The following is a 16268-nucleotide window of genomic DNA, read 5'->3' on the forward strand; positions in this document are numbered from 1 at the left end:
GCCTACTGTTAGTGGTGGTGGGGTCCTGTGGTCCAGCCTACTGTTAGTGGTGGTGGGGTCCTGTGGTCCAGCCTACTGCTAGTGGTGGTGGGGTCCTGTGGTCCAGCCTACTGCTAGTGGTGGTGGGGGCCAGTGGTCCAGCCTTCTGCTAGTGGTGGTGGGGTCCTGTGGTCCAGCCTACTGTTAGTGGTGGTGGCCAGTGGTCCAGTCTATTGCTAGTGGTGGTGGGGTCCAGTGGTCCAGCCTACTTCAGTAGCCTAAACAAAGTTAATTTGAAGTCTTCAATCAGAATAGACGCAGTCTGAAATGACCATGGATCTGCGAGAATAAAAGCGTTGCTTCTTGACATTTTCCCACTGCTTTGACGTCACATCTGGCCATTCAGATATATCGACTGACCGTTCATTGAAAAAGAAGATTAAGAAAACAGTGCCATGAAGTTAAGTGCCATTTTTTATTAAAGAACAGAGCCTAAAGCTGAGAACATTGAGATAATGTGACTATCGTTCACATTGAGTACTTTTGATCATTGCATGGAAAATAACTGGTGTGTACCGTCATGCTTTAATGGACACTAGTGATTGGGTGGGGTTCACTGTTACAGCGCTTCAAAAACGAATGGAGCGATTCTTCTGGGATTTCAAAATTGAAATTTTTTAAAATCATAAATACTGTATCTGCTGCCTCCTCAAACTTCAAGACATCACAGTGTGTTCTTTATTATGTGCACAGGTTTAGAGTTAGTTAACTAAATCTACCTCAAACATGGGGGTTGGATGTGTACTATGCCTAAATGAGGTTAGACTATGGTGGTGACGTTTCAACGATCCCATTCAGAATACCAACTCAAAATGATAAAGTAGCCTAGTCTGGAGTTTCTGAGGTCCACTGACTAAAAATATAATTCGTGAAGTCACCTAATCTTAAAAAGGAAGAACTGATGTGGTGGCTCTTCAAGCTATATGACGTTGTAAAGGTCATTTAGAACATTCTCTGTGCCAGAAGGCATCGTCCTCCATTTTAAAGCATCGTCCTCTGGAAAGGACCAGTGATTGGACCTGTTTGCGGAACTATGATTAGGTGATGTAGATCCTATCCACATACAACACAAGGAGCAAGAGTCTGGACTCCCGAGTGGCGCAGCGGTCTAAGACACTGCATCTCAGTGCTTGAAGGGTCACTACAGACCCCCTGGTTCGATTCCAGGCTGTATCACAACCGGCCGTGATTGGGAGTCCCATAGGGCGGTGCACAATTGGCCCAGCGTCGTCCGGGTTTGGCCGGTGTAGGCCGTCATTGTAAATAAGAATTTGTTCTTAACTGACTTGCCTAGTTAAATAAATAAAAAATAAAAGTCTGAAGTTGGTCTGATAGCCACTACTAAACATTTAGTTCTAGAGATTGCTACTCATAGTCAGAGATTGTAGGTCAGCTGACTAAGTATCAATCCCAGATCTCACACCAAGCAACTGATCCTCAGTCTCAACTGTGTTGCATGCAGACAGAGTGATATTTTTTTTTTTTTTTTTTTAATGACACCATTTCCCCCCCAGATTTTGGTTGGGAAATTCTATAAGTGGCATCTCGGCTCCTAGGAGTCATGCTGCAACGGTTACAATGCTAATATCAGACAGACAGTCATTTTTGGTCCAACATTTTGCATGACTACACCTGCTGCCATTGAGCTATAATTAGGCTAGGGGCAATGCAAAGTTTGGCAACAGAAAGACGTCACAAACAGCACAAACCGTCATTCTGTTTCCAAACTTTGCATCTGCACTGTTCTTCCAAGTAAATGTGTTTTTGTCAAATGTTCTGTGGAAATTGTTAAAAGTAGTCTTTGTGCATAGAGTTGTATGGTTTGTTTAACTTTGCAATCATTGGTTTTTGTTTGACAGACATTTTAAAAGTGAAAAATCTGAGTTTCTGCTTCATTCAGTTACCGTGGAATTTCCCCTAGGTCAATGTTTGATGTGGAGCCTAACCATTTGGAACACACAACCTCTGTGCCTTGAACCTCCTTGTCTTTTGATTAACCAATAGGACCTTCAACCTACTACTTATTTAAAAAGCTGTGTATCCATGTAGCGCTTCATATCCTTTCTTCCTCTACTGGGCAGTGGAGTTGGTTTGATAGCCCCCCTCCTCAACACCTGGAGATTGCTGCTCATATTTTGAGAGATCGATATTGAAACAGCTGACCTACAATCACAGTCCTCAATCCATGCCACTGATCCTCAATCTCAAGTCAACAGGGTTACAGAGTGGTGGCGAATATTTGCAATAAATGGCTGACATTTTCCTGATTTTGGTGGGCCATTCTAGGCCTTTACGAAAAATCTGTGGCAATTTGGATTTCAACAGATACATTTGTAAAATATTTTATCATGGTACCTGTGAAACAATAGCTTGACAACATGTTTGAAAAAGTGCTCTCACTAAAAACAGAAGCTGAGAGCTCAGTCTCCATGCCAACAGAAAGGAGGAATTTACTCATTGTCTAGGCTTACACAACCTTCACCATCACTATACCTCACACAACCTTCTGCTATTCTACATTCACCATCACTTTACCTCACATAACCTTCTGCTATTCTACCTTCACCATCACTTTACCTCACATAACCTTCTGCTATTCTACCTTCACCATCACTTTACCTCACATAACCTTCTGCTATTCTACCTTCACCATCACTTTACCTCACATAACCTTCTGCTATTCTACCTTCACCATCACTTTACCTCACATAACCTTCTGCTATTCTACCTTCACCATCACTTTACCTCACATAACCTTCTGCTATTCTACCTTTACCTCACATAACCTCCTGCTATTCTACCTTCACCACTTTACATCACATAGCCTTTCTACCCATTCAGAGACAGGAGGCAGAGGAGATACCACACATCTCTGGTGGAAAACTGTCAGCGGCAACTCAAGTGTTACACAGAGAAATTGAAGGCCGTAGCCATACAGCACAACAACGACATGACAAAATAGCCACCTTTCACTGACGCAAGTGGCTTCCATCATGCTACAACAGTTACAATGCTAATATCAGACAGACAAACCGACTGTCAGTAAGCTTTGGTCCGACACAAGCAATCTACTCTCAATGAGAGAGAGCGATTAATGTGCCATTATTAAAAATGGCCTTTGTCAATACTGTTATGAATAGGTCTGACAGGTTTAATCTAGTAATCACACAAACCGGTTTTAACGTTCATAGACTTGATATCTGTCAAGCCTGATCAACACTGAGCTGAAAATGAGAGCGATGATGTTTATATATTTATAACTCCCTTTAATCCCTCCTGTCCTTCGATACACAGATGGATTGTAGCAGAAATGTGTCAAATAACACCTCTAGAGAGTGAAAAAATGTTATTCTGGGTTAAACATTACAACTCCTTACAGGACAAAGCACACTGCAAGCTATTGGACGAGGAGGAGAACCACAAGTTTCTGTGTTCAAATGGGGGAGAGAGAGAGAGACAGAGAGACAGTGATGTCTTGTGTTCAATATGGATCACTAATGGTTGTGTACCAAGCTTGTAATAGCACATTCTTTAGTAACACACACCTCACCTTAGTGTCAGCTGAATTTCACATTCTATTGAACCACATGTTCTCCAGCCCTGAGTCATATTCCACACATCCCTGTCCATCATCACATCAGGAAACAACATCATGTTCTAGGCTTATTTATCCACATCAGGAAACAACGTCATGTTCTAGGCTTATCCACATCAGAAAACAACGTCATGTTCTAGGCTTATTTATCCACATCAGAAAACAACATCATGTTCTAGACTTATCCACATCAGGAAACAACATGTTCTAGGCTTATTTATCCACATCAGAAAACAACATCATGTTCTAGGCTTATCCACATCAGGAAACAACATCATGTTCTAGGCTTATCCACATCAGAAAACAACGTCATGTTCTAGGCTTATCCACATCAGGAAACAACATCATGTACTAGACCAGCCAAACATTTTGTTACATAAAAGTCAATGTACATTTTTTTTGACTGCTTAAAAATATCAACCAGACGTATCCCCTGAACGCAGAAGTGAGAACAAACAAGATTAACTAACTCAAATCCCAATATGGGAGGTCCACCAAAGTCCCAATAATGTGCAATGGAGTGTTCACTGAGGATAGCTTGGGTTTTAGGAACAAAAAGGACGCTGAGAATGCATGTGTGAAGTTGCTGACACCTTCCTTGAAGGTAAACAAAAAGATGAGCTCAGGGAAAAGATCAAAACAGATCCCACTGTCAAATTCCACAGCAATGAGGAGAACTGAAATATTAGATGAAGATTTAACTTCACAACTTGATGAGGTCATTCAGAATGCACCATGCATTTCATTAGCTGTGGATGAATCAACAGATAACACTGATAATGCCCAGCTTCTGGTGTTGGTCAGATTTTATGACAAAACAAAGAAGGAATTCTGTGAGGAGCTGTTGGGCTTAACAAATCTAGAAGCACATACGCGGGGAGAGGATATCCATGAGGCCATCAAAGGGATGCTGACAAAAAGGGGGAATAGATCTGAAGTCGGTGGTCTCCATCACCACAGATGGAGCTCCAGCCCATGATAAGAAGAGGGAGGGGACTGGTTGCATGTTTGAAAGAGGACCACCCTGACCTGACATCATACCACTGCATCATCCATCAATCTGTCCTGTGTGCCAGTCTGGGAAAATAGTATTCTGAGGTCATGACAACGATGATAAAACTGATCAACTTTTTGAGAGCAACATCATGCCTACAACAGCGCCTGCTACGAGGCATTCTGACAGAGGCCAATGCCAGTTTTGATGACTTACTACTGCACAATAATGTCAGATGGCTCAGCAAAGGCAGGGTGGTTTGGGAACGCTTTTGGGCCATTCAAGAGGAAAATCAAAGCTTTCTTATCAGAGCAAAAGAGTGACAAGGCAACTCAGTTTTCTGAATTTTTTGGAAGATGAGAAGATGGAAACAGTTGCATTTTTGACCGACATGACATCACACCTTAAATCAACTGAATGTTAAGCTGCAGGGACGGGCCAACACAGCGTGTGTTATGATAACAGCAGTCTGGGCTTTCCAGAAGACAGTGGAGCTTTTCAAGAAATGATCTCCAAGTAGAACTTCCCTGATCTTCTGGCCCAAACGCAGGGAGGTAAAGATGCTCCCAACCAGGTTGATTCCATCCAGAAGCTGATGGAGAACTTCAAGGCTCGCTTTGATGACTTCACTGTTGGAAGAGAACTGCTGCTGCTCATCCAGAACCCTTTCTTGGTCACAAATGTGACAGAAGTTGTCAGAAGAAGCAAAACAGGTCTTCAGATGGGCAGATGTGGCATCACTGCAAATGGAGTTGATTGAGCTGCAACAAAATGGTGTCTTTGAAGGAGCAGGCTGGTGATTGTGACCCCCGTCACTTTCTGGGGAAAGATGGTGTGAATCAACCTTCTCCACAATGAACTTTATTAAAAACAAATACCGCACCAGGCTCACCAATGAACACCTGCACCAGTGTCTCAGAGTTGCTGTCACACCATTTGTGCCAAAGTTCAAAGCATTGGCAGGAGAGAAAGTGTAATTTCTCTCATTAATGCAGGGCAAGGCCCAGAGGGACTTATACATGAATATTGCATATATATATATATATATACACATATACATACACACACACATATAATTTTTATTTTTTTTGGTAAATTTTTTGTACATTTACATTTAAGTCATTTAGCAGACACTCTTATCCAGAGCGACTTACAGCATACACACACACACAACCGTTCAAAAGTTTGGGGTCACTTAGAAAATGTCCTTGTTTTCGAAAGAAAAGCCTTTTTTTGCCCATTAAAATAACATCAAATTGATCAGAAATACAGTGTAGACATTGTTAATGTTGTAAATGGCTATTGTAGCTGGAAACGGCTGATTTTTAATGGAATATCTACGTAGGCGTACAGAGGCCCATTATCAGCAACCATCAGTCCTGTGTTCCATTGTGTTTGCTAATCCAAGTTTATCATTTTAAAAGGCTAATTGATCACAGTGAAGAGGCAACTCCGGTCCACACACACACAGGTCCTCAACTGGCAGCTTCATTATATAGTACCCGCAAAACACCAGTCTCAACGTCAACAGTGAAGAGGTGACTCCGGGATGCTGACCTTCTAGGCAGAGTTGCAAAGAAAAAGCCATATCTCAGACTTGCCAATAAAAATAAAAGATTAAGATGGGGCAGTCTGAGATATGGCTTTTTCTTTGCAACTCTGCCTAGAAGGTCAGCATCCCGGAGTCGCCTCTTCACTGTTGACGTTGAGACTGGTGTTTTGCAGGTACTATTTAATGAAGCTGCCAGTTGAGGACCTGTGAGGCGTCTGTTTCTCAAACTAGACACTCTAATGTATTTGTCCTCTTGCTCAGTTGTGCACCGGGGCCTCCCACTCCTCTTTCTATTCTGGTTAGAGCCAGTTTGCGCTGTTCTGTGAAGGGAGTAGTACAAGATCTTCAGTTTCTTGGCAATTTCTCGCATGGAATAGCCTTCATTTCTCAGAACAAGAATAGACTGACGAGTTTCAGAAGAAAGTTCTTTGTTTCTGGCCATTTTGAGCCAGTAATCAAACCCACAATTGCTGATGCTCCAGATACTCAACTAGTCTCAAGAAGGCCAGTTTTATTTATTGCTTCTTTAAAATCAGCACAACAGTTTTCAGCTGTGCTAACATAATTGCAAAAGGGTTTTCTAATGATCAATTAGCCTTTTAAAATGATAAACTTGGATTAGCAAACACAACGTGCCATTGGAACACAGGACTGATGGTTGCTGATAATGGGCCTCTTAAAAATCAGCCGTTTCCAGCTACAATAGCCATTTACAACATTAACAATGTCTACACTGTATTTCGGATCAATTTGATGTTATTTTAATGGATTTCTTGTTATTAACTATTAATTGATTCCATTGCACCAGACAATCTCAATCAAGCACGGCTAAACTATCTATCTGAACTCAGGTGTGGATGGACCAGTGCCCAGGGGTCAGATAGGAATGACGTCACCTGTCAGGAGACACTGGGGCTCGAGACAGACAGACAGGCTCACAGGAAACACTGCCTGGGGTCTCTAGACAGACAGACGGGCTCACAGGAAACACTGCCTGGGGGCTCTAGACAGACAGACAGGCTCACAGGAAACACTGGGGCTCTAGACAGACAGACAGGCTCACAGGAGACACTGCCTGGGGGCTCTAGACAGACAGACAGGCTCACAGGAAACACTGCCTGGGGGCTCTAGACAGACAGACAGGCTCACAGGAAACACTGGGGCTCTAGACAGACAGACAGGCTCACAGGAAACACTGGGGCTCTAGACAGACAGACAGGCTCACAGGAGACACTGGGGCTCTAGACAGACAGACAGGCTCACAGGAGACACTGCCTGGGGGCTCTAGACAGACAGACAGGCTCACAGGAGACACTGCCTGGGGGCTCTAGACAGACAGACAGGCTCACAGGAGACACTGCCTGGGGGCTCTAGACAGACAGACAGGCTCACAGGAAACACTGCCTGGGGGCTCTAGACAGACAGACAGGCTCACAGGAAACACTGCCTGGGGGCTCTAGACAGACAGACAGGCTCACAGGAGACACTGCCTGGGGGCTCTAGACAGACAGACAGGCTCACAGGAGACACTGCCTGGGGGCTCTAGACAGACAGACAGGCTCACAGGAAACACTGCCTGGGGTCTCTAGACAGACAGACAGGCTCACAGGAAACACTGGGGCTCTAGACAGACAGACAGGCTCACAGGAAACACTGCCTGGGGTCTCTAGACAGACAGACAGGCTCACAGGAAACACTGGGGCTCTAGACAGACAGACAGGCTCACAGGAAACACTGCCTGGGGGCTCTAGACAGACAGACAGGCTCACAGGAAACACTGGGGCTCTAGACAGACAGACAGGCTCACAGGAGACACTGCCTGGGGGCTCTAGACAGACAGACAGGCTCACAGGAGACACTGCCTGGGGGCTCTAGACAGACAGACAGGCTCACAGGAAACACTGCCTGGGGGCTCTAGACAGACAGACAGGCTCACAGGAAACACTGCCTGGGGGCTCTAGACAGACAGACAGGCTCACAGGAAACACTGGGGCTCTAGACAGACAGACAGGCTCACAGGAGACACTGCCTGGGGGCTCTAGACAGACAGACAGGCTCACAGGAAACACTGCCTGGGGGCTCTAGACAGACAGACAGGCTCACAGGAAACACTGCCTGGGGGCTCTAGACAGACAGACAGGCTCACAGGAAACACTGCCTGGGGGCTCTAGACAGACAGACAGGCTCACAGGAAACACTGCCTGGGGGCTCTAGACAGACAGACAGGCTCACAGGAAACACTGCCTGGGGGCTCTAGACAGACAGACAGGCTCACAGGTGACATCAGATACAATTTGAACCCAGGTCCGCTACATTGGTGACATGCCAAGGGATGTCCCACTGACTAGGGCGGGGGTTGGCAACAGGCAGGGGTCGGCAATCTCTTACTGGGCTTAGTTGTGGTCAATTTGCAGTGTACAAATTATTCTAATTATGTTCAGCCCCTCCGACAATCCGCGCCGACAAAAATCGGCCTGCCTACCCCCGGCCTAGGGGCTTGAGACTCACAGGTGAAGTGATGTTTTCAGAGTAGACCCTAGCCAGATGGAATACACTGGGGATGGTAGACTGCCCTGGGGGCTTCAGACAGAAAGACAGACGTCATACTCACAGGTGAAGATGACGAGCACAGTGCGGATCAGGAGATCAACCGGCAGTTCCCATCTCTCTGAGACGCGGGATACCACCGGAGGAATCAGGATCTCAGCTGGCACATAGAACTGAAGGGCAAAGGTGATGTAGATACCGAAACAGTAGAGCAGCTTTACAATCTGATACATCCTAGAGACAGAGAGAGACAGAGACAGAGACAGAGACAGAGACGAGGAGAGGAGAGGAGAGGTTAAAGTCAAAGTAAAGGCAGACACACAACCACAATTGGTTTAAGTCTTATTGATGACTGAATTTCAAGTTCCTGAGGAGAGACACTTCATTATATTAATTAATGAGTAAATCAGTAATAATACAGTGGTTCCTCAATTAAAAAGTTCTGAGCTTATGCCGCTACACTTGGTGGTAGATGGTGGCAGATTGTGGTAAATTGCGTCATTGCACCACACTATCACAAGGGGGCGTTAGAACGCTGATTATGCTTTTGGTTTCTCTCCCATGGAAAAAAAAAAAATAGAAAGAATTCTAAATGTCAAACTGGCTTTATTTACCAGGGTGGAAAAACTGATAGCACCTCTATATCAAAAAGTGAGTTTCTGAAACATGGAGTCCTTCTTTGCTGATGCGAGGGCGGCAGGTAGCTTAGTGGTTAAGAGCGTTGTGCCAGTAACCGAAAGGTCGCTGATTCTAATCCCCGAGCCGACTAGGTGAAAAATCTGTCGATGTGCCCTTGAGCAAGGCACTTAACCCTAATTGCTCCTGTTAGTCGCTCTGGATAAGAGCGTCTACTAAATGACGTAAATGTAAATCTGCTAAATGACTAAATATTAATGTAATGTGAAGAAGAAACTGAATGGACACGGACAGAAAAAGGTTGCCCATATTTTCAAAACCTGAGCTATTTAATTTACTTTTAATTTATTTATTAAATGTACTAGTTTACTTAGGCAATTTTATGTATTTGTTTAGGCTTGGCCTATTTAGTAGGCTATTTTGCAGCATAAAGCTATATGTGTCAGCATAAAGCTGAGTGACTCACTCATTCGTGGCTTTGGATCAAAATAAATAAGTACCAACATTCTTTCTGATCGTCTTTAAGAAAGACATGTTTTGACCAAGTTAATCTGCTCATGTTGTGCGTCTGTGTGTGTGTTCAATTATTTGTGACACCGTGGTTATACAATGAAGAATGTAAATGAAATAAATCAAATAAATCCTATTCATAATGAATAATCAGATTTGTGTTGTGAGCTGTAATATTTCCAATGTTTTTTTTTTCACAATATTTTTTGGGGGACAATACAAAACATGCATACAAATGACATCAGACAAACATCAACTACAGTTGAAGTCGGAAGTTTTCATACACCTTAGCCAACTACATTTAAACTCAGTTTTTCACAATTCCTGACATTTAATCCTAGTAAATATTCCCTGTCTTATGTCAGTTAGGATCACCACTTTATTTTAAGAATGTGAAATGTCAGAATAATAGTAGAGAGAATTATTTATTTCAGCTTTTATTTCTTTCATCACATTCCCAGTGGGTCAGAAGTTTACATACACTCAATTAGTATTTGGTAGCATTGCCTTTAAATTGTTTAACTTGGGTCAAACGCTTCGGGTAGCCTTCCACAAGCTTCCCACAATAAGTTGGGTGAATTTTGGCCCATTCCTCCTGACAGAGCTGGTGTAACTGAGTCAGGTTTGTAGGCCTACTTGCTCGCACACACTTTTTCAGTTCTGCCCACAAATGTTCTATAGGATTGAGGTCTCCAATACCTTGACTTTGTTGTCCTTAAGCCATTTAGCCACAACTTTGGAAGTATGCTTGGGGTGGTCATTGTCCATTTGGAAGACCCATTTGCGACCAAGCTTTAACTTCCTGACTGATGTTTTGAGATGTTGCTTCAATATATCCAGATAATTGTCCTTCCTCATGATGCCATCTATTTTGTGAAGTGCACCAGCCCCTCCTGCAGCAAAGCACCCCCACAGCATGATGCTGCCACCCCCATGCTTCACGGTTTGAATGGTGTTCTTCAGCTTGCAAGCAACCCCCTTTTTCCTCCAAACATAACGATGGTCATTATGGCCAAAGAGTTATATTATTGTTTCATCAGACCAGAGGACATTTCTCCAAAAAGTACGATCTTTGTCCCCATGTGCAGTTGCAAACCGTAGTCTGGCTTTTTTATGGCGGTTTTGGAGCAGTGGCTTCTTCCTTGCTGAGCGGCCTTTCAGGTTATGTCGATATAGGACTTGTTTTTACTGTGGATATAGATACTTTTGTACCGGTTTCCTCCAGCATCTTCACAAGTTCCTTTGCTGTTGTTCTGGGATTGATTTGCACTTTTCGCACCAAACTACGTTCATCTCCAGGAGACAGAAAGGGTCTCCTTCCTGAGCGGTATGACGTCTGCGTTGTCCCATGGTGTTTATACTTGCGTACTATTGTTTGTACAGATGAACATGGTGCCTTCAGGCGTTTGGAAATTGCTCCCAAGGATGAACCAGACTTGTGGAGGTCTACAATTTTTCTTTCTGAGGTCTTGGCTGATTTCTTTTGATTTTCCCATGATGTCAAGCAAAGAGGCACTGAGTTTGAAGGTAGGCCTTGAAATACATCCACAGGTACACCTCCAATTGACTCAAATTATGTCAATTAGCCTATCAGAAGCTTCTAAAGCCATGCCATTTTCTGGAATTTTCCAAGCTGTTTAAAAAGGCACAGTCAACTTAGTGTATGTAAACTTCTGACCCACTGGAATTTTGATACAGTGAATTATAAGTGAAATAATTTGTAAACAATTGTTGTAAAAATTACTTGTGTCATGCACAAAGTAGCCAAAACTATAGTTTGTTAACAAGAAATGTGTGGAGTGGTTGAAAAAACGAGTTTTAATGACTCCAACCTAAGTGTATGTAAACTTCCGACTTCAACTGTACATCACACCTGCTCACACCCCCATCTCCAGCGCCCGCATCACTTTCTGCCACATGGACTCAAACTGCACCGTTGTTTCTCTCTGTCGCCCATGCACTTTCAACATTTAGATAATATAGCATTTTACCTTTTCATTGTGTTAATGATGGAGGATTGGTTGATTTCAAGTTTAAGTATATGTTTTTTTAAGATGATTGACAAGAAAAGTATTATCCAACCCATCGGGTATCTCACTTCACCCTCATATACCATGTCTTGAAATATGCTGACAGATTAAAAAATGTCCATTGTAATACTGACAGCCAACTTTCAAACTACACCCATAACTTTTGGACTTTATAACATTCCCAGAAGGCATGGATTATTATAACCTAATGAAAAATGTAAATGGTAATCTAATTTAAATTTACTGCGGGCCTAAGACCTATGGGTTTAACCTTCTGAATAAATGATTATATTGAAGAGAGAAGGCGCCTCGTATGAGTTCCGAGAGCCGATCCGTTACCCAACAGAATAACGAATCGATTTAGCCTAATTGTTGTCATGACAGCAGGCTTTTATTCCCCTTTCCCTGCATGTGTATTCAACATTTGGCTAAACAGAAACCATGCAATGAATTAAGAACGATACATTTATATTTTCACAAAGCCTTCAAATATTAGCCAACAAATAAAGCTACTAAAACAGTAACTTCAAAAACAGTCCATTCATCACTCCGATTTCTTCAAATTGCTGTGCAGGAAAAGGGATGTCATCCACCTGGTCGCAGGTTCCAGCTGGCTTCTCTCTTGACTCCACAAATCCATCTGTAGGTGACGCTTCATCCTTTGGAACCACACCATTACCAGATGAAGAGCAGGTTGTTTGCTTGCCTCCAAGGCGAGTGTGGCCTCATTGAAGCGATAGATCCACAAGTATTCTTTCACAGTAGCTGGCCTTATGTTATCTCAATTTTTTGAGCTGGGAACTGTCCCACTCCGTGGTGGATAGCACCCTCTCCACGAGCACCCACTCTTTGTTTATGTAATGGACTGTAAGGCACAAGTATCCTATTTTCAGAAAATCGTCATCCAAGTGCAATTGCGCCATTGTATTTACCAAAGTTCTCTCTCAACTCAAGGACCACCCGCCAGCTGATTTTTTTGCCTGATGCAGGACTCTAGTGCGATAGGAGAGAGACTCTCGGACAGAAGCATTCACACAAGGTGTGAAAAATCCCCCAATTTGTGCCACAGTTTAGACAACAGATAGATGCTGCGGTCAGTCAGAGTTGAGTCCTATTGTAAAGTGTAGCCTAATGGCCAAAATGGGCTAACTTGCAATATATTGAAGGCTTAAGTCCTCTAAAGTTTTACATTTCAAACTCATTAATCACAGACATGATTTTCTCTAACAAAAAAAAGGTATCAATCCCTAAAAATGTCAATTTATTATAATCCACATAATAATTCAAACGAAATGAGCTGTAGCGAGAGAGACTGGGTATGCTAAAGACTATCAGAAAGAATGTGTCTTCAACCCTGCATTATAGTATAACTTATTTTGAACGAAAGCCACAAATGAGTGTCACTCAGCCCTATGCTGAAAAATATAGCTGTCCACGGTTCTGGAACAATCTTCAGTGCGCCATTGAATTGGTGCCTTTCCCTATATGTTGCTATGTGCACCATCTCTTCAGTGTCTATGTGATTCTATACAGCACCATCTCTTCAGTATCTATGTGATTCTATACAGCACCATCTCTTCAGTATCTATGTGATTCTATACAGCACCATCTCTTCAGTATATTGTAAGAAAAACTCACCAGCAGTTGGGTAGGTTGAGGGTGACACTTCCCCCTATGGCCTCTCCAAAGGTGATGTACCCTACGGTCCCCAAGCTGATGTAGAGGAAGGTGACGATGCCCATTCCCAGATATAGAACCCTACTGAAACTCTGAGGCATCTGCATCTTATTCTCCAGGGGCAGGACCTGAGACACGGAGAGGATCATCATCAGGTAACACTTTACACCTATGAAACGACACAGTACTAACTGTAGTAACATTGTAATAACATGCAATTATGTCATTCTGAACATGCAATTACATGTTAATGTTTTGTAGCGTATTGTTGAAAGTGTAGATGAACAGTAATACATTACCACGCCTATCCCCTCGAATGCAAAGATGGCCGTTCCAAAGAAGAGAGGGTAGTCTTTGGCATGACCCACCTTCGGCAGGTTGATATGATTTGGGATGTTCTGGAAATCAAAACAGAAAAAATGGTTGAAACTCAAGTACAGTAATGCAATTGAATAAAAATAATTAGCAGTTAACATAATTAGCAGTTAACATAATTAGCAGTTAACATAATAGGGCGCTGGTCAACCACGAGCCACCAGAACAGCTTCAATTCGCCTTGGCCTTAGATTCTACAAGTGTCTAGATCTCTATTGGAGGGAAGTGACACCATTATTTGGTGTTTTGTTGATGTGGTGGACACACCCCTGCAGTTCCCCCAAGGCGGGGGGCCCCCCAACTTTTGTAGTTTCTGGGGGGGGGGGCCGCCCAGATAGAATATGAACACGTCATGAGCCATGTATGTTTTTTTTTTTTTATTATTATAGGAAATTAGCTTTTAAAACTGTAACATTCTTTCAGCCTCAAGGCAAAATGTGTAAAATAGCATAAGATTAGCTTGACAAATGCTAATTTTACTCAATATGTTCTTCTGAAATATGAACACGGAAATACTACACATTTTGAATTCTTATTATGGTGGCAATTTGACACAATCATGGTCTTGAATTGGACTCGCATTTTTCTGGTCTTGGGCTTCACTCGTTCTCGAACCCCTCGTCCCCCCTCCCGGTCTTCACTCGTTCTCGAACCCCTCGTCCCCCCTCCCGGTCTTCACTCGTTCTCGAACCCCTCGTCCCCCCTCCCGGTCTTCACTCGATCTCGAACCCCTCGTCCCCCCTCCCGGTCTTGACTCGGACTCGATTTGCTCCAGTCTAGGTCTTGAATCTGCCGCCACTATTTTAATGATTGGATGTTTTATTTTGGAGCTCTGCATCTATGCATGTACAGTTGAAGTCGGAAGTTTACATACACTTAGGTTGGAGTCATTAAAACTAGTTTTTTCAACCACTCCACACATTTTTTGTTAACAAACTATATAGTTTTGGCAAGTCGGTCAGGACATCTAGTTTGTGCATGACACAATACATTTTTCCAACAATTGTTTTCAGACAGATTATTTCACTTATAATTCACTGTATCACAATTCCAATGGGTCAGAAGTGTACATACACTAAGTTGACTGTGCCTTTAAACAGCTTGTAAAATTCCAGAAAATGATGTCATGGCTTTAGAAGCTTCTGATAGGCTAATTGACATCATTTGAGTCAATTGGAGGTGTACCTGTGGATGTATTTCAAGGCCTACCTTCAAACTCAGTGCCTCTTTGCTTGACATCATGGGAAAATCAAAAGAAATCAGCCAAGACCTCAGAAAAAAAAATGGTAGACCTCCACAAGTCTGGTTCATCCAAAATTTCCAAAAGCCTGAAGGTACCACGTTCATCTGTACAAACAATAGTACGCAAGTATAAACACCATGGGACCACGCAGCCGTCATACCTCTCAGGAAGGAGACGTGTTCTGTCTCCTAGAGATGAACGTACTTTGGTGCGAAAAGTGCAAATCAATCCCAGAACAACAGCAAAGGACCTTGTGAAGATGCTGGAGGAAACAGGTACAAAAGTATCTATATCCACACTAAAACGAGTCCTATATCGACATAACCTGAAAGGCCGATCAGCAAGGAAGAAGCCACTGCTCCAAAACCGCCATAAAAAAGCCAGACTACGGTTTGCAACTGCACATGGGGACAAAGATCGTACTTTTTGGAGAAATGTCCTCTGGTCTGATGAAACAAAAATAGAACTGTTTGGCCATAATGACCATTGTTATGTTTGGAGGAAAAAGGGGGTTGCTTGCAAGCCGAAGAACACCATCCCAACCGTGAAGTATGGGGGTGGCAGCATCATGCTGTGGGGGTGCTTTGCTGCAGGAGGGACTGGTGCACTTCACAAAATAGATGGCATCATGAGGAAGGACAATTATCTGGATATATTGAAGCAACATCTCAAGACATCAGTCAGGAAGTTAAAGCTTGGTCGCAAATGGGTCTTCCAAATGGACAATGACCCCAAGCATTGTTCCAAAGTTGTGGCAAAATGGCTTAAGGACAACAAAGTCAAGGTATTGGAGTGGCCATCACAAAGCCCTGACCTCAATCCTATAGAACATTTGTGGGCAGAACTGAAAAAGTGTGTGCGAGCAAGGAGGCCTACAAACCTGACTCAGTTACACCAGCTCTGTCAGGAGGAATGGGCCAAAATTCACCCAACTTATTGTGGGAAGCTTGTGGAAGGCTACCCGAAGCGTTTGACCCAAGTTAATCAATTTAAAGGCAATGCTACCAAATACTAATGAGTGTATGTAAACTTCTGACCCACTGGGAATGTGATGAAAGAAATAAAAGCTG

General features: G+C 43.1%; 1 protein-coding gene across 4 annotated transcripts in view; it reads right to left on the reverse strand.

The window, feature by feature from the left end:
* Positions 1 to 16268, reverse strand: part of LOC311107529 (proton-coupled amino acid transporter 1-like) — a 49929-nt gene that overhangs the window by 10140 nt on the left and 23521 nt on the right. For all 4 annotated transcript variants that reach the window (XM_084150033.1, XM_084150032.1, XM_084150034.1 and 1 more), the window contains 3 exons: positions 13880 to 13978; positions 13542 to 13708; positions 8792 to 8961 (listed from right to left, as the gene is read on the reverse strand). In XM_084150033.1, coding sequence (XP_084006159.1) covers positions 8792 to 8961; positions 13542 to 13708; positions 13880 to 13978 — 436 coding nt within the window. The remainder of the gene's footprint in view (positions 1 to 8791; positions 8962 to 13541; positions 13709 to 13879; positions 13979 to 16268) is intronic.

The sequence above is a fragment of the Coregonus lavaretus genome (assembly GCF_964263955.1).
Source record: "Coregonus lavaretus genome assembly, chromosome: 32".
NCBI classification, from domain to species: Eukaryota; Metazoa; Chordata; class Actinopteri; order Salmoniformes; family Salmonidae; genus Coregonus; species Coregonus lavaretus.